Consider the following 24,112-nt stretch of genomic DNA (forward strand, 5'->3'; position numbering starts at 1 on the left):
ATTCGGCGTTGTACAACCAACGGCTAATTTGAATGCGCACTTAAAAAGTTCCGCATTGTACAGCACTAAGCTGATGGTATTTTTATCGCAACGGTATTTGATAGTACTTATCGGATTATATTTCGGTATTTTTCTTCGATAGCTATCGATTACATAACCACTGTACGTTAGAAACGCCCTGAAACGAGCAACATGGGCAACATTCTGGAAAAGGGTATTGTATAATTGAGGAAATTTTTATCATCTAAAGCGTCTAAATGAATGCAGAAACTAGTCAGTCTCTGCTTTAAAGCTATTTCAACAATATTTTGCAGTTCATTTTCTTCTTACAGACACCAAGAATAGGTATCGGGATCGAGATATGCATGCAAGACAAGGCGTTTCTTAATTACGTTTTAAAACAGTATCTTATTGTTAAATTACAGAAATAGGGTATACAAGTGCCCATACTCCGATTGATAACGTACAAGTAAGAAATGACAGACAATCCGTTTAAGTTGCCACGGTTTTTTGTTGACCTTTGTTGCTTAAACCTTATTTAGACACAATCCAAGAAAAAGAAGATAATTCATCTATCGGATACAATTCTGTGTTTAGGGCTAAGGGTTTTCGCTAGCTAATAATCCTAAAGTGAATATCAAAATCAAGGAACATGATTTCCGATCATCATCCCACAGAGAATATTAACACATTGTCGACATTTGGTGTTAAATCACTCTCCACGAAAACAATGAATCTTGAAGAATTTTAGCGCAGCTCAGGTGAAAGATACCGTGGGATTTTTTAAAGTAAAGAAAAAATGTACAATCAGTATTGTTTTCTGCGGCTTAAATCAAGTTGCTGACCTGCTTAAATAGAGGGGGATTAAGTGGGCTAAGTTCGTGCATATAATCGATAGCTCCGATACATTTATTGATTACTAACAAAAAGAATTTTGCAAAAACAATAACTTCGGACCCGTTGTTGCTGCAAATTATATAGGCAGGATGGACATGATAAACAAATTCTACTCGACAGCAGTACACACGGTGTCCACCCTGTCGGGTGTGCTGCCCGGCAACAACGTAACAAGGGAATACGAGGTCCTGGAACAGGTGTGCACGGCGGGAGTGGGTGAGTAAATGTGGATGTGGATGGGGTGTGGGGAAGTAACGTCAACATATTGTGGCTTATATCATATCCTGCACGCACACAGGGCTCATGTGGAAGGTCTACAATGGCTACAAGAAGAGCACAAAGCAGGAAGTGTCCGTTTTTGTCTTCGAGAAAAAGGTCCTGGAACGCTGGTCCAAGGACGACAGAGAGACTATGTTGGAGACACTGCGACGAGGCGTGCAGCAGCTGACCAAAATCCGACATCCGCATGTGCTGACCGTGCAGCACCCGCTCGAGGAGAGTCGCGACTCGCTGGCTTTTGCCACGGAGCCGGTTTTCGCGTCCCTGTCGAATGTCGTCGGCGATTCCGTGCGCTCCGAGAAGAAGCTGTACGATGTGGAAATTCGACACGGTCTGCTGCAGCTTTTTGACGGCCTGCAGTTCCTACACAACGACGCCAAAATTGTTCACCGCAACATCAGCGCCGAGACGATTGTGATCAACAAGAATCGCAGCTGGAAGTTGTTTGGCTTCGATTTTTGCATAGCCAATCAGCCGGCAACGGATGGCACACCACATTGGCCTTGCCGGGAGTACACCACATCGATACATGTTTTGGCGCAGCCGAGTCTGGAGTACACGGCGCCAGAGCTGGCCCTTAACAGTGTGAACACCCCGGACAGTGATCTCTTTTCCTTGGGTTTGTTCACTGAATGATCACTATGGCATTGCTTTAATCTCTTTGATTCCTTTCAGGCGTGCTCATCTTTACCATTTACGCGGGCAAGCCTTTGAAAATGTTCGGCAGCGACTACAGTGGCTTCAGGAGATACTGCAACGAATTGAACCAGCGCAAATATCCAGCCATGAACACAATTCCCAATGAGCTGACGGAGAGTCTGAAAGCGCTGCTGCATCCCAGCGCCAGTTTGCGGCCCAAACTGCACGAGCTTAAGCAGATCGTATACTTCCAGGATGTAGGCGTGAAGACGCTCAGTTATCTAGACTCGCTCTACCAGTGGGACAATCTGCAAAAGTCCAAGTTCTACAAGGGACTGCCGCAAATCATTCCGACGCTGCCGCACCGCGTGAATCTCCACTCAATTCTGCCATATCTGGTCAAGGAATTTGTCAACTCGCCAATGATTCCGTTTGTGCTGCCCAATGTCCTCCTGATAGCCGAGATGAGCAGCCAGCGGGAGTACTGCGACCACATACTGCCGCACCTGAAGCCCATCTTCAAGCTGACGGATCCCATACAGATTCTGCTGATATTCATGCAGAAAATGGATCTCCTGCTAAAACTCACACCCGCAGAAGAAGTGAAGCAAAGTGTTCTGCCGCTGCTGTATCGGTCCTTGGAGTGCGACATGCCGCAGATCCAGGAACTCTGTCTTGCCGTCTTGCCCACATTCTCCACGCTGATCGACTACAATGCCATGAAGAACTCGGTGCTGCCGCGCATCAAGAAGCTTTGCCTGCTGAGCAGCAATGTCTCGGTAAAGGTCAACTGTCTGATATCAATAGGAAAGCTGCTGGAGAACCTCGACAAGTGGTTGGTGCTGGATGAGATTCTGCCTTTCCTGCAGCAAATACAAAGCCGCGAGCCGGCCATTATCATGGGCATCATAGGTGAGAGTCCAGTGAAGACCCCAAACATGTTCCCATAACTTACTTTCTTCGTCGTTTCCCAAGGAATCTATAAAATTGCTATGACCAACACGAAGCTGGGAATAACCAAGGATGTGATGGCACACAAGTGCGTGCCATTTCTAGTGCCTCTCAGCGTGGAGAATGGCCTGACCATTGCTCAATTCAATACTATAATAGCATTGATCAAGGAGATGTTGGGCCGTGTGGAGCAAGAACAGCGCGAAAATTTACAGCAACTTTCCACCATCCAGCGAGACAATAAGTAAGACCCGAGGCCAGAGCTCTTTCTTTCGAATGCTTTTATTGAGATTCATTATTATGATTTACAGACCCAAAGATGCTTCCGAGATATTGGCTAACGAACTCGAGAGCAGCACAATTTCCCCTAGCGCCAGCAATGGCAACAAGAACAACGATGACATGTTCTCCGGCTTTACAGTGGGTCAGCCACAAGGCCTTCCAGCTGCCAGCACCTTGGCGCCCATGAGGACCAGAGAACAGCTCAAGTAGAAATCAGCAGACCAGAATGAAGCAGTGAAAACTCAAGAACCCACTTTGCTATTCCAGAATATCGCACAACACAATGAACATACCAGCCGTAGCCCCCACACTGCCCGCAGCATCCACAGCACCCAAAGGAGTAGCAACAGCAGCAGGATCCTCTAAGCCTGACATTCTGTCCTCGCTGATGCAGAGCAACCTGAGCAGTCTGGCACCAGCTCCCAGTCCTAACAATGGGTGGCACAGTGCCAATCCGCTGGTGATGAACCATCAGCTCGCATCACCGCAGGCCAGCAACAATAACTTCTCATCGCTGGATGACCTGGATCCCTTTGGAAGTGGCAGTGGTAGTGGTAATAGCAGCGGTGGTGCCCCCAAGCCAAACAATACGAATGGTGCCAATATGTACACGCTGCAGCAGCCACAAGTGAACTATATCTATCCAACGGGCTACAGCTTGAACAGCATTCAGCAGCAGCAACAGCAGCAGAGTCTGAGCATGAACAAGGCCATGGCGCCACCACAAACACTCGTGCCGCAGACGCAGACGTTGATGCAGGGAACTGATAACCAGAACATCAATGCACTCTCCCAGCAGGATATACTTAACTTTTTGAACTAGACACAGTCGTAGCCAAATTAACCAATTCCATATATCTAATATACAGCAATTTACCTGTACGAAAGTGTCTCATGTGTGGGTCCGTGTGAGTGTCTGTTTGGAAAGTTTTAACTTATATGTATTATGTAGATTTTAACGCAGGTCAGGTCCTATTGGTCCGGTCCCCTGTTCGTTGACACATTCCGCAACGCAACCGATATCAAATGTGAAACGAATGCATGTAGCATTAATTATAGTGTACGTATTATTATTGTTAGCTAGACAAAAAGCCAACCAACTATCCATGTACTTGTCCCCCCGGTGCATTGTGCAATTGCTCCCTAACTATATTTTACAAAATATAATATATCAATTCAACAGAATTCGATTTGTACTTTTCTTTCCCCTTTAATGTAAAGAGTATAAATTATTAGGCAATAATTTTTGCCACAACCAATTGGCACCAAAAGCTTTCTTTTTCTCATACGGATTCTTTATACGTAGCAGATAATTATTTAAGCTCGATCCCAAGTACAAGTACCCATCGAGTTCCAAGACATGAGAAATTCCAGAAGCCGTCGAATCGAAGCCGTGTAACGAGTCCACTATCGTGCCATTCCAGTCCACGCGCACCACAGTGGTTCGTCTGGGGCTCTGCATCTGAATATACTTGATGAAGACACGAAAAACCACAGGGTAAACCTTATTGGAGTATAAACTGTCAAGGTAGCGCAAGGGAAAAAACAGCATGGCCAGGAATCGGGCTATACAGTTGCGTAACAGCGGATAAGGGGCCAAAATGACAAATAAATTGGACTTCCGGTTGTCTGCACTAATGACCAATGGCACCCATATGCCCTCGGCATCGGGGGTCAGGTTATCCGGCAAACCGGGCAGACCATCCACAAAGATCTCGCTCTGACCAGCCTTGGGTCCTTTGAGGTAAAACTTGGTCAGGCGCATGGCCGCTGTCTCGGCAACGACAATAAAGTCCTCATCAGGGCTCAGGGCCACACCATTCGCCAAAAAAAGACCATCCAAAAGAACCTCGATTACATTGTTGGCCCGATTATATCTGAAAAGTCTGAAAGAAAAGACCATCAATAGCTGCTGATTGAGTTAGCTCTTCCTTCCACATGCACTCACCGGCCCGAGGGATTGGCAACGACAGCATACAGCAGGTCGTCCGACATGGAGTCGGTCCAGTAGATGTCCCCTTGACTACTGACTGCCACACCGTTGAAGAGCTTTCCTGGTCGATTCACAGTCTGACCTGGCAGCTCCTGCTGTGTCGACACCAGCAATGACTTATTGTTAGTATCCAGATCAACTTTCCATATGCCTAAGAAGCCATCAGCCACAATCAGATTGTTTCCTTGCGAGTCAAAAGCCAGGCCCAAGGGTAGTCCGCAGAGAGAAAACTGGAAGATGTCATCTGACAAAGGGGAAACCCCTATAATGGAGATCTCTTTTACTGCTGCTTTGCCTACCACAGGGCTGCCCAGTCTTTGCAAAATACGCAATTTGTCCATCTTTACTTCCATCCAATTTTATCCTGGCTAAATTTCCGCCCCGCAGACCTGTGTAGATTTCATTATTGTGCGCTATGAGACACTCGGGGCAAAAAACGCCACCCTCTAGGAGACGTTCAGCTCCATCCAGGCGATGGTTTGGCTCTAGAGCACCTTCCAGTTCTTTTGGTTTGGTTATCCTTCACATATACAAGACATATATGAAGTAGTTCCGATCTATATCTTACAAATGTACAACTTACGAGAATTCCGTGAAGGGGAATGTCGTTCTAGGCGACAATCCGGGCAGATATAAGATGACCAGCGCTATAATTGTGATGTTCTTAAATGCCCTTCTCAATGTGATCACCATGGCGTCAAACCTATAATATGTCCGTACATATGAACATACATATGTAGAAAATTAAAAATTAACAACTCACACGAATGAATTCGAATTTCGTATGGGCTACTGAGAAATATGACTTATAAGGAAAAGGAAATACATCTTGGTTAGATTTCACTTGAATTATTACAATAATTTTGCTACCGAATCTACAATTTTCCAAGTTTCGTTTGCTTTGTTGCACCTGTTCCCAGAATTCAGCTGTCGGATTAAATCCGATCCTCCAAAAGTAAACAAACCATTTTCATATTTATTGATTTATGTAATATTGGCAGATGCAGAGCGTGCTTAATCATGATTATTCGATATAGTCTTATTTAAAGATTTCCACTTTGTACTACTACGTCCATAACAGCTTTGATTCCCGACTTAGCCTAATGAGAGGAGATATCACGATCAAAGTAGCTAATCTCTTGCTAAACTATATGCATCCCAGTTCTAAAACAATTCTAAATGCCAGGCACTAAAACAGTGCGACTAACTAACAAGCCCCCTTTTGGGTGGGTATCCATCCACCATGAATCCCCTATTTCGTTCTAGTCCTAGTCCCCTAACAATTAGTTAAAAGCTAAAAGCTAATTAACAATACTGAGTCGTAGCTCAGGTCTCTACCAGAATGTGCGTAAACAGACTGTGCATCCGTCGTTCCACCTCCTTGTAGACCAGCGAGCTAAGTCCATCCATGAATCGGCGCAATTTTGCGGCTTGAAGGAGTGCCCGACGATGCTCATTGGGATTCTCCGGTTTGTGCTTCAACATCGTGTATTCGCTGTACTCCGGAGAAAAGCGGCAGATGCCAATTCCCTCGTCCATTATACGCACATAGAGATCGTCGTCTTCACCGCCCCAGCCATGGTAGACATTGGACATTCCATTTATCTGTTTAAACTGCAAGGTAGTTATGGCCACCACACCGCCAAACAGGCCTTGGTAAGGCAGGTGGAACCGCCAGTGGTCCAATGCCGGGCACATGTGACGAGGCGTCTCCACACAGGCATACATCTGCCCCGAGTTGAGCGGCATGAGGTCCACGTCATGCAGGATGAGGCACGGAAAACCGTACTCGGCCGCCACCTTGGCCCCGATGTTGAGGAGCATGGCTCGGTTGAATGGCTTTTGGTCGTACTGCTCGACCAGAAAAATTCGATAATGGATCAGTTGCTGGCGCAGATAGTTGTGCATGTAGGTGAGGAAGGCGCGCAGCTGCTTCTCCCGCTGGCGATAGGGCACAATAATGGCGGTGCTGTACCGAGCCTGACACTGCTCCGGCCTGAATTCCCCTCCTGGCCAGATCTCCTCCGCATGATGGACGGTCTCGTGGTAGTAGGCGCTGCTGTACACAAATCTGTTGTTAGCAATGATGTCCGTGTAGCTACATTCGAATGTTTGCTGCAGGGAGACATTTAGCGTGACCTGCGGGAGCAGTGCACCCTCTATGTGGGCGCCATCGATATAGTCGTAGTGGGACGCAAAGCGGAAAGGCAGCGCCAAGTACACGATGAGCGTAACGATTCCTATGGTCTTCAGCAAGTCATAAATGTGGAGGCGATACGGGATCCGTACAAACATTATGTTGGAGCGGGATCTGGACGCGAACTCCCACAAAACAATAACACATATCCGTTGAATTCTTAAGAAATTGAATATATATAGCTGGTTATCAGTGCTGCCAAGTTTTTATCAGAAAAAAAGCTGTTTCTAACTTGAAGAAAACGAAAAAAAAAAGCTGAAAATATTCACACAAAAAAAAAGCGTAAATAATGGCGTTAGCAATTTTTTTAAAAAGTAATATTTAATATGTATTTTATATAATTTTCATTAGTTCATCCAGTCTGTTACTTGTTTATTTTATCTTTTCATCCGCACACAATCGTCGCTTAGAAAAAGTGAACTCAACTAAAGGAGAGAGAAGCAAAGCAATGATGAACCGACCACATTTTCCTACTTCTTATGTAGCCGGTGGCAACATCAAAAAATGCTGAAAAAAAGCCTAATACCTTTATACAAAATCAAAAACTCCCGCTTCCCGCATTCACAAATTTTTCCCGCATATGGTCTTCAAAAAAAGCCAGATCTGCGGGAAAAATGCGTAATCGACAGCACTGCTGGTTATGCAGACAAGGCCAGGGCTGCAAAGCCACTGAAATAATCAAAGCATGCTTTTGTTGTTGTATAGGATGTCTCCACAATCAGATTTATCGTTAAGTGAAAATACTTGAGATAAAACGATTGCCAATTCTTAACTCAATAAACAGATAAGGCGCTTAATTTCGTAAAACTGATAAGATACATTCACATTGGGATGGACTTTTTAGACATCCGACTGTTAAGTGGTACATTAGACAGAAAACTCTTTAAGGTATTTCTTATTAACTTAAAGTCCAAATTGCATCTGAAAAGTGTAACAATAGATCATCTCTGTTGCTGCAGCGCCACAAGTTTGATTAGAAATCCAAACTAGCTCATATATTTTACTGGCTCACACTATAACGCTATCTCTGTCTAAGTCTGTCGACTTTCAGACTAAGAGCTGATAATCCAATCTACAATACAAAACTGCAAAATTAGTGGTCGTAGCCGCCTCCCGGCTTTCAGACGATGAGCTGATGCACTATTTGATATATCACTTGAGATAAAACGATTGCCAATTACTAAATCAATAAACAGATAAGGCGCTTAAGTTCTTAAAACTGATAAGATACATTCACATTAGGATGGAGTTATTGGACATCCGACCATGAAGTGGGACAGTAATCCGAAAGCACTGTTAGGTATTCTTTATTAGATTCAGGTCAAAATTGCATCTGAAAAGTGTAACAATAGATCATCTCTGTTGCTGCGGCGCAACAAGTTTGATTAGAAATCCAAACTAGCTCATATATTTTACTGGCTCACACTGTAACGCTTTCTCTGTCTAAGTCTGTCTGATCGTAGCCGCCTCCCGGCTTTCAGACGATGAGCTGATGCTATGAGCTGATATACCACTTGAGATAAAACGATTGCCAATTACTATATCAATAAACAGATAAGGCGCTTAAGTTCTTAAAGCTGATAAGATACATTCACATTGGGATGAATTTATTAGACTTGCGACCATAAAGTGGGACAGTAGACAGAAATAGCATAAGAGACGAAACGCAAAATAAGTCATCGTAGCCGTCGCCCAGCTTTCATATATTTCACTCGCTCACACTGAAACGCTATCTCTGTCTAAGTCTGTCGGCAAAGTCTAGTGTCACACGGCCGTAATAACAAAGAACTAGTTATTCGTGAACTACAAACGATGGTTCATATTCCAGCTCTCCGGCAACGCTCTCGGACTTTCTTGTGCAGCCCTAGGCCGGCTGATACGTTTTTCGAGCCAAAATACGATTCAACAATTGTTTATTAGTTTAGTTCCATATAATGACTTCAATTATCAAGTTGCACACGATATCCGGGGCAATGGATGAGTCGCCGCCATGCTACATACTCCAGATTGACGATGTGCGAATTCTGTTAGACTGCGGATGGGACGAGAAATTTGATGCCAATTTCATAAAGGAACTCAAAAGGTGTGTGCGAGTGTGCAGGAAAGACGACAATAAATAAACAAACAATTCTGAACACTCATTCCAGGCAAGTGCACACACTAGATGCTGTACTGCTCTCCCACCCAGATGCATATCATCTGGGCGCCCTGCCGTATCTGGTGGGAAAGCTTGGCCTTAATTGTCCCATTTACGCCACGATACCAGTATTCAAGATGGGTCAGATGTTCATGTACGATATATACATGTCTCACTTCAACATGGGTGACTTTGATCTGTTCTCGCTGGACGATGTGGACACCGCCTTCGAGAAGATCACTCAGCTCAAGTACAACCAAACGGTTTCATTAAAGGGAAAAGGCTATGGCATATCCATAACGCCTCTGAATGCTGGACATATGATTGGCGGCACCATTTGGAAGATAGTGAAGGTCGGCGAGGAGGACATTGTCTATGCCACCGACTTCAACCACAAGAAGGAGCGCCATCTGAGTGGCTGCGAGATGGACCGACTGCAGCGACCGTCGCTGCTCATTACCGACGCCTACAATGCACAATACCAGCAGGCGCGTCGGCGTGCCCGCGATGAGAAGCTAATGACGAACATCCTGCAGACCGTGAGAAACAATGGCAATGTGCTCATAGCCGCAGACACGGCGGGTCGGATGCTGGAGCTGGCCCACATGTTGGATCAGCTGTGGAAAAACAAGGAGTCGGGCCTGATGGCCTACTCTCTGGCCTTGCTGAACAACGTCAGCTACAACGTGGTGGAGTTTGCCAAGTCACAGATCGAGTGGATGAGCGACAAGCTGACCAAAGCCTTCGAGGGAGCCCGCAACAATCCCTTCCAGTTCAAGCACATTCAACTGTGCCACACCCTGGCGGACGTGTACAAACTGCCAGCCGGCCCGAAGGTGGTGCTGGCCAGCACGCCGGATCTGGAGAGCGGTTTCACACGGGATCTCTTTATTCAGTGGGCCAGCAATGCCAACAATAGCATTATTTTGACCACCCGCACCTCTCCCGGCACCTTAGCCATGGAGCTGGTGGAGAACTATGCCCCGGGCCGGCAAATCGAGTTGGACGTACGGAGGCGCGTCGAACTGGAAGGCGCCGAACTTGAAGAGTATCTGCGCACACAAGGCGAGAAGATTAACCCGCTGATTGCCAAGCCAGAGCCGGAGGAGGAGAGCAGCTCCGAGTCCGAAGATGACATCGAGATGAGCGTTATCACGGGCAAACACGATATTGTCGTTCGTCCAGAGGGGCGTCATCATTCCGGCTTCTTTAAATCGAACAAACGTCACCATGTGATGTTCCCCTACCACGAAGAGAAGATCAAGTACGATGAGTACGGCGAGATCATCAATCTGGATGATTATCGCATTGCAGATATGAACAACACCGAATTCCCACCCGAGGAGCAGAACAAGGAAAATGTGAAGAAAGAGGAGCCTGGCATAGGCACTGAACAGCAGGCCAACGGCGCTATGGACACCGACGTCGAGCTGCTGGAGAAGCCCACTAAACTGATTAACCAACGCAAAACGATCGAAGTGAATGCACAAATCCAGCGGATCGACTTCGAGGGCCGCTCGGACGGGGAGTCCATGCTGAAAATTCTCTCGCAACTTCGACCGCGTCGCGTCATCGTTGTCCATGGGACGGAAGAGGGCACCCAAGTGGTGGCCAAACACTGCGAGCAGAATGTGGGCGCACGCGTGTTCACGCCGCAAAAGGGCGAGATCATCGATGTGACCACAGAGATTCACATCTACCAAGTGCGTCTGACCGAGGGTCTAGTCTCTCAGCTGCAGTTCCAGAAGGGGAAGGATGCAGAGGTGGCCTGGGTCGATGGCCGTCTGGGCATGCGTCTGAAAGCCATCGATGCTCCCCACACTGCCATGGATGTGACGGTCGAGCAGGATGCCGCCATGCAGGAGGGGAAAACTCTCACACTGGAGACACTCGAGGAGGACGAGATTCCCGTCCATAATTCAGTGCTCATCAACGAGTTGAAGCTCTCGGATTTCAAGCAGATTCTCCTGCGAAACAACATCAACTCGGAGTTTTCGGGCGGTGTCCTCTGGTGCACCAATGGCACCTTGGCGCTGCGACGCGTTGATGCCGGCAAAGTGGCAATGGAGGGCTGCTTGTCGGAGGAATATTACAAGATCAGGGAGCTACTTTACGAGCAGTATGCGATCGTTTAAGAATAAAGTTTATTCTAATAGTATCTATTCCATTTTGTTAAAATTTGTATGGTACTTTTATTTACAAGTTTATAGAAATTGCGCCATGGGATCTTCAGCGCGTGGTCGCTTCCTTTTCCATTCCTCAATCTCGTCCTCGGTGGGCGCCTTCACATCGTACATGCTGTTGTATGGTCGCTTGCGATCGTCCAGGTCCTCTTGGATGTTCTTCTCTGTCGTCAACGCCTTCTCCTTGGCTTCCATTTCTTTCGTCTCCTTGCGTTTGCGCTGCTCCTTGGCCTTCCTTCTCTTTGCCCGCTTCTTGGACTTCTTTTTCGACTTTTTCTTCTCATGAACCTCTGGCTCTTCCTCCTCTGTGGATGATTCTGAACTGGGCGCAGAGTCCGCCTCGGAGGCGACCTTCTCTGGGGGTTCCTCTTGGACTCTGGTCTCGTTATCGGCGGATGTTTCCAGAGGCACTGCTGATGCGGAGCTATTTGACTGCTGCTGATGGTCTGAATAGCCTTCCGGCTCCTGCATGCCCACGCAGTAGGAGTTCTTGATGAAGGACTTGCAACACTTGTAGCCCCAGCGGCCGGCATTCCAAAAGCTGCCCCACACTGTGGTGTGATTGTTGATGTACACGTCCTCCTCGTAGATACTGCGCGCCTTGGGCTTCTCTACGCCCTTGATGACCTTGCCGCTGCGCGAGTACTCAATGTACTCCTCGGTCTGGGCAAGCAGCAGCGACTTGGGCGGCACCTTCAGATGCTTTTCGCCACCATATTTCTCCACAATATGAGTTTTTGTCTGAAAGCAAAGAGGGAGCACACCGTCGGCTGTGATGAAGATATATAAATAGACAAATAAAATGGCAGGACTTACACTTGACTTGAACTGTTCCTTCTTCTGTTCGTACTCCTTTTGGAGTAGTTCCAGTTTTGTGGGCTCGGCCAGCAGATGGACATCCACTCCCTTGCCATGGGCCTCCCAGGCGAACAGTTGAGCGGTGGCTTGGGCTGTCGTGTCGCCAGAGAAGCGCACAAAGTTCTCACCGGCAAACTCAGCTCTGGAAATGGAGAATATATTAGAGTCTAATTGATCGTCTGGTCAGGTGTTCTTGCAGCACTTACTCCTCCGCAGGCGTTGCAGGATTCGGATTGTCACGCATTGAGCGGGTCTTGGGGTCATAGTAGGCAGAGTTTGGATCCAAATTCCTCAGATATTTAGCTGTATCCTCGCGAATACGCAAATTTCGCACAGTAATCCGCTGTTTGGAGTCCACTTTTGTGCCCGGCATGTCCACTTCGTCGACGTATTTGTCCTCGTTGCCCTCCTCGTCAGAGATCTCCGCATCGGGGTCTGATTAGGATGGATAGAATGTTAGAAGCTTTCGATAAAAGTAAGTAAATGATTGTTTTACCGTTTTTAAGCTTTTCAGCTTTCAGCTGCCGCTTGGCCTCCTCCACTTTTTCGTACTCTTCGACAATCTCCCGGTGATTGGCCGGATCGTAGGAGCTCCAGCGATCGCGTTTCTCATCATAGTTGATGGAGGCTTCGCTCACGATGTGCTCGTCGTGCACCACAATCGACTCTGCATACCTCGCCTGCACCTTGCGCGGCCGCTCCAGGCAATCCTTCTTCTTGTGCGTCATGGCGCCGCAGTTCTCGCAGGCGCCCTTCCGGAACTTGGTCACAATTCTGGTGGTGTCCAGGCCCTTCGGTGCCCGCTTGTCCAGCTGGCCCTGCTCATCCTCGTGCTGTGGTCGCTGATGTTTCAGTGTGGGCCCCTGGGTGCCATAGTACCAGGGAGCATTGGATATGTACTGCGGAATGTGCGGATTGATGTCGCGACCCTCCTCATCGACGGCGGCTGGTGCTGTACCCGCTTTTCTCGCTTCCTCCAACTCCTTGGCCTTGCGCCAATCCTCGCGGGACTTTTTCTTTGGCTCCTCCTCGGCATCCTGGTCAGCTTTGTTGTTGATTATCTGCGAGACGGGAGTACGCACCTGACCCGAACTCATCGTGGATTAGGTGATTGTTGTGTGTTTGTTGTTGTTTACGGTATCGTAATTTAAGCCAAAATTCGGTTTTTTTATCCACGGGCCCGAGATCAGTGTGACTGACCCTAAGAAATATACCAAAATATACCGTCTCATTTTCAAAATATACCGTAAAAATACCCACAAATTATTTGAAACGTACAGATTTCTCCTTCAGGTGTCGCTTCGGTAATTACATAAAATGTAGTTAATATGTAGCTAATGTGTAGTTAGCGTGTAGTGACCATGTAAAGAAATGAATTTAGTGGAAATTGTCTACAAAATTTTAATTTTAAATACAATCAAATGCAATAAAAAGGAGTATTTAAAATTTGCTAGTGTTTTAGAAAATTGATTGATCAATCGGATAAAAAGTAATATTCAAAAACGATGAAATATTATGGAACTGGATACAAATAATTCTTCACTATATTTATGATATATTTTTAAATTTCTGACGTATTTTGGTATATTTCTGAGGGTCAGACCGTATACTTGATCAATAAGTCCGCGGTCACACTGTGCACGACACGAATTAATTCGACGAAATTCCACCCACCCACCCCAGCAATGCACTATTGTCAGGAAAGGAAAATGTTGGATACGTGATTTAGGGATTCGCGAAAAGCCAGAAAAAACAAAGAAAATTCCTTAAGATACAACCAATTTCAACTGTGCAAACAGGGTGCGTGTGCGTGTCCGTGCATCTGTATCTGTGTGTGTGGGTTCTAGTGTCAAGGCATCCTTAATTTTTTCGCACACATAGCTCAACATTTTTTCTCTAATATACCAACAATAGAGAGAGAAAAAGAGAGGGAGGGAGAGAGCGCCAGAAAGAGAGCGCCAGCAGCAACGCGAAGAGAGCAAAGGTAAGGTAATTGAGGTGTAATGTAACGTAATGTAAACGCGCTCGCTCTCTTCTATTTTCTCTCACCCACACCAACGCGCACACTCAGATTCGCCTTCGTTTTTCCCAATTAGAAAATTACAAATTTTCCAATTGAGTTTTCTAATATTAATCCGGATTCAACACTAATTCTAATTCTATGCGATGTGAAATCCGGACCTGTAAATCGCGTGCGCCTCTCCAATCTTGACTGTGTGTGTGTGTGTGAGTGTATTGTTGGTGCTGGAATTTTTGTGTGTTGGTGTGATGCTGCTGCTGCTGCTGTCTTGTAGTAGTAGGTAGTGGGTGGCGATAGGGGTAGGGGCAGGCATTAGGATTGCTTGTTATTATTTCTTTGTTGTTTTATCTCTGAAAAAATAGCTTCTCTTCTTCGATGTGGTGTGTGCCCATACCGATTCCGTCGTACATGCATTAAAAACAATTTGCATAAAAAAAGAGAACAAACTGCCATCAAAAGATGTAAGACCTAATCAAAGCTAAATTGGAGGCACCTTGAGAAAAACAACTTGTTCCCCTTCCAAAAATTCTTTAGAATTAAATCGTTTCGGGAGCATGTACTTATTATGAAACGTTTCCTTTCCTGTGGATTTGCCTCAATTAAAGCGACGCTCTACAGTTATTATACGATACGATACGATCAAAACGAAATTGCGACAGATTGAAAAAGTTGTGCAAACACTGCATCCGCTGACTCCTTGGAATGATAATGATTTATGTGTGGATGTGAGGTGGGCAGGGGGGAAATATTACCACAACAGATGATGGTCGTGTACTATTTTCGATTTTCTGTTTCATGGACTGTTGTCGTTTGAGCGATTGCCTAATGCCCCAAAAGCGAATGCATATATCTACATAATATATGTATGTACATATGTATATACCGTAGTGTGTATGTAAGAGTGGATTCCATCAATGTGAGGGCGACCTTGGGAGTAAATCGGGTGTACCGTGTATAGCATTATATTTATGAGTGTCAATGACCTACACTAACATTAATTGCCCCATAGAGAAAGTTCTGAACGTCACTCGGTCATTTCATTAATAAATTCTTATCTGATCTTGCAATTTCAGATCAGCCACAGACCCAGACACACACCCACACACGACCACAGAGTGGTTCCTGCTGTTTTCTGAACCAAACCACCGCCGCTGCTGACTCACAAGACGCAGTCCGTCAGCTGCTAGCCGGGATCGTTGCAATTAAGATTAACCCCCTCTCCAGAGACCAGAAAGCCAGAACGGGGGAGAGGAGCTGAATCTTCAAAAGGATCAAGGGTCAAGGGTCGAGACAAGCAAGGGCAAACGGGGGCAATGACTATGTTTACGGGCAAGCTGCAGATCAAGGTGTGCGAGGCGAGCGGCCTGCGTCCGACAGACTTCCAGAAGCGCCACAACCTAACGTTCGGCAAACTAGCCGATGAGCAGCTCATTGATCCCTACGTCTCGATAGATGTCGACGAGAGTCACTTTGGTGAGCTAATCCCCAGCCCCACGCCCCCATTGACGATCCCGTACTAATCTCTCTCCCTTCTTAGATCGATCCACCACACGCCCAAAGACATTCGATCCTGTCTGGAATGAGCAGTTCGTGCACGATGTCAACAATGCCAAGAACATCAGCTTGACCGTCTTTCACGATGCGGCCCTGCCGCCGGATGATTTTGTGGCCAATGCCATTATATCGTTCGAAGATCTTATGCAGAGCGAGACAGGCGCTCCAGATCTATGGGTAAGTCTTAACAGAACCTTTTTAATGCATCTGTATAACATTTATGACTGTTTGCAGGTCAACCTGGAACCACAGGGGAAGATCCACATCATAATTGAGCTAAAGAAATGCAATGGTGGGTGTTGGGGGGTTTATAAATTCCTAAGCATTTCCCAGATGTAACGCTTTCTGTCTTTTCTTTAGATCAAGCCAAAGCCGAGGCCGAGGTGGAACGCACTGTGGCCGTCAATAAGGAGTTCAAAGAGCGCGCTGGCTTCAATCGCCGTCGTGGAGCCATGCGACGTCGTGTGCACCAGGTGAGTGTCCCTCAGAATTCCTTGGAAGGCCTCTGATACTGATCTTTGCGAATATCTCTTGCAATTTCAGGTGAATGGTCACAAGTTCATGGCAACATTTTTGCGTCAACCCACCTTCTGTTCGCATTGTCGGGAGTTTATCTGGTAAGTGGAGCGCTCCGCTCCGGCCCTGGCCGGCACACATAATCGTACAATATCCGTAACGTACTCACCGTACTCAGTCGTACAGGGCTGAACATCTACCGTACCATAATTCCTAAGTTGTATTTGCAGTGATTAATATCTACATAAACATGCATATAGTTTCGGGAATTATTTGATTTATCCAAACACCTATCTCTCCACTCTCTCTCTCTCTCACACACACCATCTCTCTGAAACTATTTATGATTTGATTTGAATCGATTTTAGTTGATCTTATTTCTATGTTCTTAATGTATCATCCCCTCATCACTCGCCTCTGGCTCTTTTATGTTGAGTATTTTGATTTTCTATTAGCTATTTATTGTTTCCATTGACATTAACCCTGGTTTCTATTCAAGTGGGTCTCGGGTCGCATTTTAAAAGCTGCTTTTGGGGTCAGGAGCTCATGAACAACAGCCAATGCTTGATTTTCTTTCTTTTCATTCATGCACACACCACATCACATCACATCAAACCACAAACACACACACACATACAAACCAACACAATCTTCATTCAGTTACCAAAAAAAATATATATACATACAATAGCCATGGAATTTCTTGCCTTTTTGCAGGGGAATTGGTAAACAAGGCTATCAATGTCAAGGTATGTGTTTTGCTTCAAACTAAACGGAGACCAGAGCCAACGGGTCCTCCTGGGTCCCTGGGTGCCCTGGTGCTTTGGAGCCTTGGAGCTCTAGGAGTGGAGAGCCTTCAACAAGCTCCGCTCCCCATTATCCATATCACTTTGCATTTGCTTGTTACGTTCGTTATTCGTTGTTCGTTACTCATTTTATTCGTTGTTTGCTGTTGTCGTTGTCCATGTTGTTGTCGTTGTCGTTGTTGATGTTTTTTCTATTCGATTGAAAGGACAATAGCATCTGGATGGATATTGTTCGTCTAGCTGCATTATTACTTATGTACAATATTGTTTTATTCGTTGTTTGCTGTTGTCGTTGTCGTTGTTGATGTTTTTGCTATTCGATTGAAAGAACAATAGCATCTGGATATTGTTCGTCTAGCTGCATTATTACTTATGTACAATATTGTTTTATTTTACCTTATGAAGCAAAAGGGATAAATGCCTTTATTGATTGGATGTGGATGCACGTTCAGCATTGCCCATTCTGGACTCTGCCATGGATGCATCGTTCACCTGCTCGTTCACGTCCTGTCCACTCTCTATCTCTCCCTCTCTTCGGACAGTTTGGTATCCTGGCACTAGTCCTGTCCGCTCTGCACCACTACTAATCGATTCGGTTGCCATCACATTGCATTGTCCTTCATTTAGCAACAAGATAATGAACTGAACGTCTTGCTATACTAATTTGTGTGTCTGTCAGGAAAAGTCTGTCGTAATTGTAACCCATCTTAAAGTCTTTAGGACCCATATATACCCTATATATTTATTTTTATACTGGGATCTATTCAGCTTGCCAAAAAGGGAAGGGAAGTTCCCCGTTCGTCTGTCTATCTATTTTATCCCCATCTTATATTGCATGCCTTAAATATTTAAAAAACGTTAGGAAACTTCTGTTCTAGATAACTTTTGTTGGGAATTTTCGAAGGATATTCAAAGCTTCGGATCCGCCGAAGAAGGTCCCACTCTCTTATGTTACTTTTTTCATTTATTCCTGTCAAATAAAAGTCTTATAAAAGTTTAATTTTTCTTTCGACATCTGCCCGAAGCATCTGAATGTTGTAATTAAAAACTTTTGTGTACACCTGAACGAACACTAATTGGCGCACAGGCATAGGCACAGGCACAGAGCACTCAAAACTGAAAACTGAAAACTCAACTAAACTTCACCTGACCAACACACACAACATGTGATTAATCAATTCTGCACCAAAGAAATCGCACAATTACTCAGAGATTACGACTAATTACATATGCTATGCCCTCTCAATGGTGATATTCGATGGAGAGGAGATTGTTAAAATCGCATTGAATGCCATCATCGAGAGCCTTTGTGTCTAACCCTGAATGTTTCAATGAGCTTGAGTAAACGATATATGATATCCTGTAAATATACAACAAACATTTATTCGTATATCTAGAGTCTAGAGTTTTCCCATAAGTTGTCCTGCAATCTGCAATCTGCTATGCACTCTGCTCTGCTCTGCTGTGCTCCGCTCTGCCAGATAATGATGGAATCAAAGCGAAGCATAGCATCAAATCCATTCCATCCAGCATTCAGTTGCCCAGTTCCGAGTGGAGATATTAGTGATATATCGTTGTTTTTGGTCTCTCTCTCTCCTCATCATTTCTAGTCTGCACCTTAGTTGTACATAAAAAATGTCATCTGTCCGTGGTGTCCAAGTGTCCGGGCATGCGAGACGAGGTAAGCAACCCGATACTCTTCCATGTGCGCTCAGATCAAAGGTAACCCCCCAATCCTATCCCATCATTCTTGTCTAGCAGCAGACCAAAGTGGAGGTGGTCCCTGCCGGCCAGAGATTCAACGTCAATGTGCCCCACCGGTTTGTGGTGCACAGCTACAAGCGGTTCACCTTCTGCGACCACTGCGGCTCGCTGCTGTACGGACTCATCAAGCAGGGACTACAGTGCGAGACCTGCTGCATGAATGTGCACAAGCGCTGCCAGAAGAACGTGGCCAACACGTGCGGCATCAACACCAAGCAGATGGCCGAGATCCTCAGCTCGCTGGGCATCTCGCCGGACAAGCAGGGCCAGCAGCCGCGCCGCTCCAAGTACTTGAACCAGCAGGGCGGCGAGGATAACTACGGGGCCTCGCTGGGCGCCGACGGGGACAATGTGCCCGGTGCCTCGTTCCGCAGTGGCACATTGTCGGCCGACAGCCTGGCCACCTCCTCCAGCACGCTGACCAGCGGGTACAACAGCAGCAGCTGCATGAGCCTGGCCGTGGGCGGAGCCAGCGGGGACACACGCCCCGGCAAGTGCTCGCTGCTGGACTTTAACTTCATCAAAGTGCTGGGCAAGGGCTCGTTCGGCAAGGTGATGCTCGCCGAGAAGAAGGGCACCGACGAGATCTATGCCATCAAGGTGCTGAAGAAGGATGCCATCATCCAGGACGACGATGTGGACTGCACCATGACGGAGAAGCGCATCCTGGCGTTGGCCGCCAACCATCCCTTCCTGACTGCGTTACATTCCTGTTTTCAGACTCCGGACCGCCTGTTCTTCGTTATGGAGTACGTAAATGGCGGCGACTTGATGTTCCAGATACAGAAGGCTCGTCGATTCGAGGCGGCCCGTGCCGCCTTCTATGCGGCGGAGGTGACATTGGCGCTGCAATTCCTCCACATCCACGGTGTCATCTACCGCGATCTGAAGCTGGACAACATTCTGCTCGATCAGGAGGGCCACTGCAAGCTGGCCGACTTTGGCATGTGCAAGGAGGGCATCATGAACGGCATGCTGACCACAACGTTCTGTGGCACACCCGACTACATCGCCCCGGAGATACTCAAGGAGCAGGAGTACGGCGCCTCCGTCGACTGGTGGGCGCTGGGCGTGCTCATGTACGAGATGATGGCCGGCCAGCCGCCGTTCGAGGCCGATAATGAGGACGAGCTCTTTGACTCGATCATGCACGACGATGTCCTCTATCCCGTTTGGCTGTCCCGCGAAGCCGTTTCCATATTAAAGGGTAATTTTCAATACCTCTTTCTTTCATTAGGTGTCCTGTGCTAATGATGTGGCGGTCTTTCTGTGCAGGTTTTCTCACCAAGAATCCGGAACAGCGTCTTGGCTGCACTGGCGATGAGAACGAGATACGCAAGCATCCATTTTTCAATAAGCTTGACTGGAAGGAGCTTGAGAAGCGCAACATAAAGCCACCATTCCGACCAAAAATGGTAAGTTTTGAGAGATCATTCCCATACATTTTGACTAACCTTTCGTTTGACCGTAGAAAAATCCACGCGATGCCAACAATTTCGATGCGGAGTTCACCAAGGAGGATCCGGTACTGACCCCCATAGGGAACGACGTCATACGATGCATCAACCAGGACGAGTTCGCTGGCTTCTCCTTTGTTAATCCCAAGTTCGGACCAGAGCGCAAAGTCTACTAGGGCCCAACGATTGTAGTTCATTTTCCCTTTCACTTTTGGAGGCACCGGATCCGATCTGATCCGCCGAAATAACAATAACCCGCCACAGGTTGAGCTCCACCCACCCCAGGGGCCGGGCCGTATAGATCAGTCAGTGAGTTAGTTTTAAATTGGGTGGACATACAGATCGATCTGTGCCGTCATCTAGCATCTACCATCAAAAAACAACCATCAACCATCTAGCATCTAGCGTCTAGCGTATTCCTCTAGCGTATATCCCTAGCACAAGCTAACTATTCGTATTGTTTCTCGATGAAAACGCTTCATTGTTGTCTGTTTTCCAATTGTAGTCGTTGTCCTTATTTCGTTCTAAATCCTAGGTTCGAAGCAGAGAAGTGAAACATTGCAAGTACTGTAGATCGATCACTCATTGTCACCCGAAGCCATAGCCATCTCCACAACCAACAACCAGTGCCAAAGCTGCTGCTTAGCTTCGACTTGAATGGTGCGCACAAGGCAGAAAGAACCAAATTGTTAAGTTTCCCCAGATTCCTATTCCGCTTCCGCTTTAAGCTTCAAGCTGGAGCCTGCCTCCGCCGCTTAAAAAGAGTTTGAATTTATTTATTGTATTTTATTGAAGTTATGTTATTTGCCAAGCCAATCCACCGCCTCGCCCCGCACCCGCACCCGAACCCATCTAGTCAATGCCCTTGTGGGCTGCAATTGTGGCTCAGAGTGCATTTTGTTATTAGTTATTTATTGATTAATTGATTGTTTGATTGTTTAACGTGCCGAATCTCAAGTTTCGCACTTAAAGGCAGGCATAAAGACGGCCAGACAGCGTCCAAGCTTAGCTCTTGCTCCAAGCGAATCTCAAGGGAACCTCTAAAACACACACAATATGTGCCGCTCCACAACGTGCCGTCTATAAAACAAATACCCCCCCCAAAGCATATACATATAAAAACACACACAAATTTAATTTCAATTTGTTTTGTATGTATTTGAAATCTTGCACAACTTCCTTCTCAAGTATTAAAGCGATATTATTTTAAAATTTAAACTTATTGTTATACATACAAATATTTATAAAAACCAAACTAAAACAAAACAAAAACAAAAATCAAGCCAAAAAATCCTAAAACAAACGCATACAATTTATCAGCAAAACAAAGAGAAAGTAAAGCTACTAAATCATAGAAAATAAAGCTAAAAACAAACAAATGTCTATAAAATTCACATCAATTTATGTATGCTAAAAACCTAAAAACAAATTATGAATACAACCAAGAAACGTGTTTAGTCCGTAAGCCGAAGAGAGGGGGAGAAGAAAACAAACAAATTATATATATAATATACATACATAAAGCATATAAAATTGTGAAACTAAAGGCATATTTATATAACAAACAAAACACTTAGCGTAATGAAAGAGATCCGAACAAACGTTATACATATATGAAATTATATGAAAAAAGGAGGAAGAGACGAGAGATACAATATTAACGATTATTATGTATATGTTGATTTTAAAGCCAAAGACTCAAAGCTAAATTCTATTCTAAACAAATTTTAGTAGAACGCATCGAAATCTGTTAATTACTTCATTTAAATGTTGTTATTCCTATTATTTTATGTACGACGACACAATTCATGCGATGCGATGCGATGCGGTAAAATTTGTTTCAGTTTATGTTTTCAATCTATCCACAGAGCAAAAGGAATTCTGCTAAAAGAAATCATTACAAAATATATACTTATAATTATATTGGAAGGATGGATAGCCAAGGACCCTTCAAGGACAGGAGATTTATTAACTATAAGCAGCGTTGTTGACTAAAAAAAATAAAAGAAAAAATAAAACAGAAGTAAAACCAAAAATGCAGAGGAGTCAGAGGCAAGCATGAAGCATAAAATTTGTATGTAATAATGAACGCCCAGTGTCTAATAATATGTATTTGTGAAATAGCAAGCCCTGCGCAAGCGCTAGTTACCCATTTACAATTGAAATGTTAACCTAAAGTATTCTCAAAAACGCATTTTACCAAAAAAAAAAAAAAAAAATATAACAAAAAGGAAAATACCCAAAAAAAAAAAAGGAAGAATAAGGAGAAGACATAGGCAAAAAATGTTACAAAGATAAAAGAATAATTTTATAAAACGATGAGCTCAATCGCTAGACGATCCAGGCCATTGAGAAGATTGAAAATATAGACAAATAGTAGCGCTATTCAATTAAAGAAAAAGAAAGAAAATGATACAAAATATACAACAAATAGAGCAAAAACTCTCACAGATATACGCATCCAGCCAACATGATTAATTTATATGAGTATAGTCCGTTAGTCAGGTACGATACGGTCAGGTCAGGGAATAAGCAAACAGAATAGAAAATATTGTTGGTTGTTCTCGAGAAGAAGCACACACAAAATACAAAGAAATGAAGGTAGAATGAATGGAAGCGAAGCGGGGAACAGGAACAGAAACAGGCAAGGGAAATGGGAAAAAGAAAAGAAAAGCACAAATCGCGGAACCTGAAACAAGTAAAATATTATAGGGAAATGTGAAACCAAATGTTAGCTATAAGCTCACTCTTCAAATATGCAAAGCAAATTAATGCAAATGCTCCCCCTTCCCCACTCACAATCTGCTAGACACACTCGTAAACACACAAAAGCTATAGATCGAAAGTCATTGCTTGCCAAAGAAGGACTCCAGTAGAGCGATCCAGCCAGTGCTATAACTCTGAATGTACGAGATGTACTCACAGATCAGATCCAGCTAAGCTAACGCTTTTCTGGACAAGAACAAACACCCACAAACGATATACACATATGTGCAACTTTTTCATGTACCTTTCGCATCTTAGATACTTAAAGAAAACACATACAAACATACACTCGGAGGATTATTAACGGCAGCCCAGCCCCTAATCATTGTCTAAAAGTTGTTAACTACAAAAACTACTAAGAAAATATATTGAATTATTTATTGAATGGCGTACAAAGCAGAGCGCAAAAAACTGAAAGAGTTGTAGCAGAGGAGGCTTAGTTAGAGGAAGAGTCATTGCAAAAGTAATATTCATTAACAGAAAAGTATTCACAAACACAAAAACCAAACAAAACCGAAAAAGTAACCAAACTACAATTGGGAGAACGCATAAATAAAGTTAAGTTATGTTTAAACAAAAGAGATAAATAACTGTAAAGATAAAGTCAAGAGTCAACAGTTGATATGTTGTAAAAAAAAAAGATATATTAAAACAAAAAATTTAAACAAAAGTAAGCCAAGGAAGAAAGTGTTAAAGCAGATACTAAATAAATGGTAAAGAACAAATGTACCGATGTGCGAAGATAACCAAAGATACCAAACATGAAAACAACAAAAATTGATTTATAATTTTAAGTGAAAACTAATTAATAAA

At 44.8% G+C, this 24,112-nt stretch overlaps 6 protein-coding genes across 11 annotated transcripts; 3 read left to right on the top strand and 3 right to left on the bottom strand.

The window, feature by feature from the left end:
* Window positions 1–710: 710 nt before the first annotated feature.
* LOC108156503 (SCY1-like protein 2) lies at window positions 711–4,233 on the top strand. The gene is made up of 6 exons (XM_017288003.2): window positions 711–1,113; window positions 1,196–1,795; window positions 1,852–2,727; window positions 2,791–3,010; window positions 3,078–3,254; window positions 3,316–4,233. The coding sequence occupies exons 1-6, from the start codon at window positions 987–989 to the stop codon at window positions 3,869–3,871; spliced, it is 2,556 nt and encodes an 851-aa protein (XP_017143492.2). The 5' UTR covers window positions 711–986; the 3' UTR covers window positions 3,872–4,233.
* LOC108156504 (adipocyte plasma membrane-associated protein) lies at window positions 3,946–5,912 on the bottom strand. 2 transcript variants are annotated; one of them, XM_017288004.2, is made up of 5 exons: window positions 5,805–5,912; window positions 5,625–5,744; window positions 5,341–5,561; window positions 4,997–5,285; window positions 3,946–4,934 (listed from the first exon to the last, which is right to left on the bottom strand). In XM_017288004.2, exons 2-5 carry the CDS (start codon window positions 5,732–5,734, stop codon window positions 4,259–4,261), a joined length of 1,296 nt encoding a protein of 431 aa, XP_017143493.1. In that variant the 5' UTR covers window positions 5,735–5,744; window positions 5,805–5,912; the 3' UTR covers window positions 3,946–4,258. The 2 variants fall into 2 exon arrangements, with proteins under 2 accessions (XP_017143493.1, XP_017143494.1); XM_017288005.2 differs by lacking the exon at window positions 5,805–5,912 and having other exon boundaries at window positions 5,625–5,793.
* An 85-nt stretch (window positions 5,913–5,997) lies between these two features.
* On the bottom strand, window positions 5,998–7,437 carry LOC108156505 (beta-1,4-N-acetylgalactosaminyltransferase bre-4). Its single transcript, XM_017288006.2, has one exon. The coding sequence runs from the start codon at window positions 7,334–7,336 to the stop codon at window positions 6,368–6,370; it is 969 nt and encodes a 322-aa protein (XP_017143495.1). The 5' UTR covers window positions 7,337–7,437; the 3' UTR covers window positions 5,998–6,367.
* A 1,636-nt stretch (window positions 7,438–9,073) lies between these two features.
* On the top strand, window positions 9,074–11,533 carry LOC108156464 (probable cleavage and polyadenylation specificity factor subunit 2). Its single transcript, XM_017287927.2, has 2 exons — window positions 9,074–9,321; window positions 9,386–11,533. Exons 1-2 carry the CDS (start codon window positions 9,173–9,175, stop codon window positions 11,508–11,510), a joined length of 2,274 nt encoding a protein of 757 aa, XP_017143416.1. The 5' UTR covers window positions 9,074–9,172; the 3' UTR covers window positions 11,511–11,533.
* LOC108156465 (pre-mRNA-splicing factor Slu7) lies at window positions 11,502–13,617 on the bottom strand. The gene is made up of 4 exons (XM_017287928.1): window positions 12,913–13,617; window positions 12,623–12,851; window positions 12,375–12,558; window positions 11,502–12,299 (listed from the first exon to the last, which is right to left on the bottom strand). The coding sequence occupies exons 1-4, from the start codon at window positions 13,511–13,513 to the stop codon at window positions 11,580–11,582; spliced, it is 1,734 nt and encodes a 577-aa protein (XP_017143417.1). The 5' UTR covers window positions 13,514–13,617; the 3' UTR covers window positions 11,502–11,579.
* A 415-nt stretch (window positions 13,618–14,032) lies between these two features.
* Window positions 14,033–23,878, top strand: LOC108156682 (protein kinase C). 5 transcript variants are annotated; one of them, XM_017288318.2, is made up of 11 exons: window positions 14,033–14,400; window positions 15,510–15,909; window positions 15,974–16,167; window positions 16,225–16,282; window positions 16,351–16,463; window positions 16,534–16,607; window positions 17,224–17,255; window positions 18,923–18,993; window positions 19,071–20,283; window positions 20,352–20,491; window positions 20,548–23,878. In XM_017288318.2, exons 2-11 carry the CDS (start codon window positions 15,750–15,752, stop codon window positions 20,707–20,709), a joined length of 2,217 nt encoding a protein of 738 aa, XP_017143807.1. In that variant the 5' UTR covers window positions 14,033–14,400; window positions 15,510–15,749; the 3' UTR covers window positions 20,710–23,878. The 5 variants fall into 5 exon arrangements, with proteins under 5 accessions (XP_017143807.1, XP_017143808.1, XP_033244315.1 ...); XM_017288319.2 differs by having other exon boundaries at window positions 19,074–20,283; XM_033388424.1 differs by lacking the exon at window positions 14,033–14,400 and adding an exon at window positions 14,624–14,642.
* Window positions 23,879–24,112: the final 234 nt, after the last annotated feature.

Source organism: Drosophila miranda, chromosome 2 (assembly GCF_003369915.1).
Source record: "Drosophila miranda strain MSH22 chromosome 2, D.miranda_PacBio2.1, whole genome shotgun sequence".
In the NCBI taxonomy this organism is placed as follows: Eukaryota; Metazoa; Arthropoda; class Insecta; order Diptera; family Drosophilidae; genus Drosophila; species Drosophila miranda.

Coding starts and splice junctions, on each gene's coding strand:
- LOC108156503 (XM_017288003.2), top strand. CDS start 987: ATGGACATGATAAACAAATTCTACTCGACAGCAGTACACACGGTGTCC. Junction 1,114..1,195: donor GGTGTGCACGGCGGGAGTGG/GTGAGTAAATGT, acceptor GCACGCACACAG/GGCTCATGTGGAAGGTCTAC. Junction 3,011..3,077: donor ACCATCCAGCGAGACAATAA/GTAAGACCCGAG, acceptor TATGATTTACAG/ACCCAAAGATGCTTCCGAGA.
- LOC108156504 (XM_017288004.2), bottom strand. CDS start 5,734: ATGGTGATCACATTGAGAAGGGCATTTAAGAACATCACAATTATAGCG. Junction 5,286..5,340: donor AAAGACTGGGCAGCCCTGTG/GTAGGCAAAGCA, acceptor CCCCTTTGTCAG/ATGACATCTTCCAGTTTTCT. Junction 4,935..4,996: donor GTTGCCAATCCCTCGGGCCG/GTGAGTGCATGT, acceptor CTTTTCTTTCAG/ACTTTTCAGATATAATCGGG.
- LOC108156505 (XM_017288006.2), bottom strand. CDS start 7,336: ATGTTTGTACGGATCCCGTATCGCCTCCACATTTATGACTTGCTGAAG.
- LOC108156464 (XM_017287927.2), top strand. CDS start 9,173: ATGACTTCAATTATCAAGTTGCACACGATATCCGGGGCAATGGATGAG. Junction 9,322..9,385: donor TTCATAAAGGAACTCAAAAG/GTGTGTGCGAGT, acceptor CACTCATTCCAG/GCAAGTGCACACACTAGATG.
- LOC108156465 (XM_017287928.1), bottom strand. CDS start 13,513: ATGAGTTCGGGTCAGGTGCGTACTCCCGTCTCGCAGATAATCAACAAC. Junction 12,852..12,912: donor AGCTGAAAAGCTTAAAAACG/GTAAAACAATCA, acceptor CATCCTAATCAG/ACCCCGATGCGGAGATCTCT. Junction 12,300..12,374: donor AGGAACAGTTCAAGTCAAGT/GTAAGTCCTGCC, acceptor CTTTGCTTTCAG/ACAAAAACTCATATTGTGGA.
- LOC108156682 (XM_017288318.2), top strand. CDS start 15,750: ATGACTATGTTTACGGGCAAGCTGCAGATCAAGGTGTGCGAGGCGAGC. Junction 16,168..16,224: donor CAGGCGCTCCAGATCTATGG/GTAAGTCTTAAC, acceptor GACTGTTTGCAG/GTCAACCTGGAACCACAGGG. Junction 20,492..20,547: donor CACCATTCCGACCAAAAATG/GTAAGTTTTGAG, acceptor GTTTGACCGTAG/AAAAATCCACGCGATGCCAA.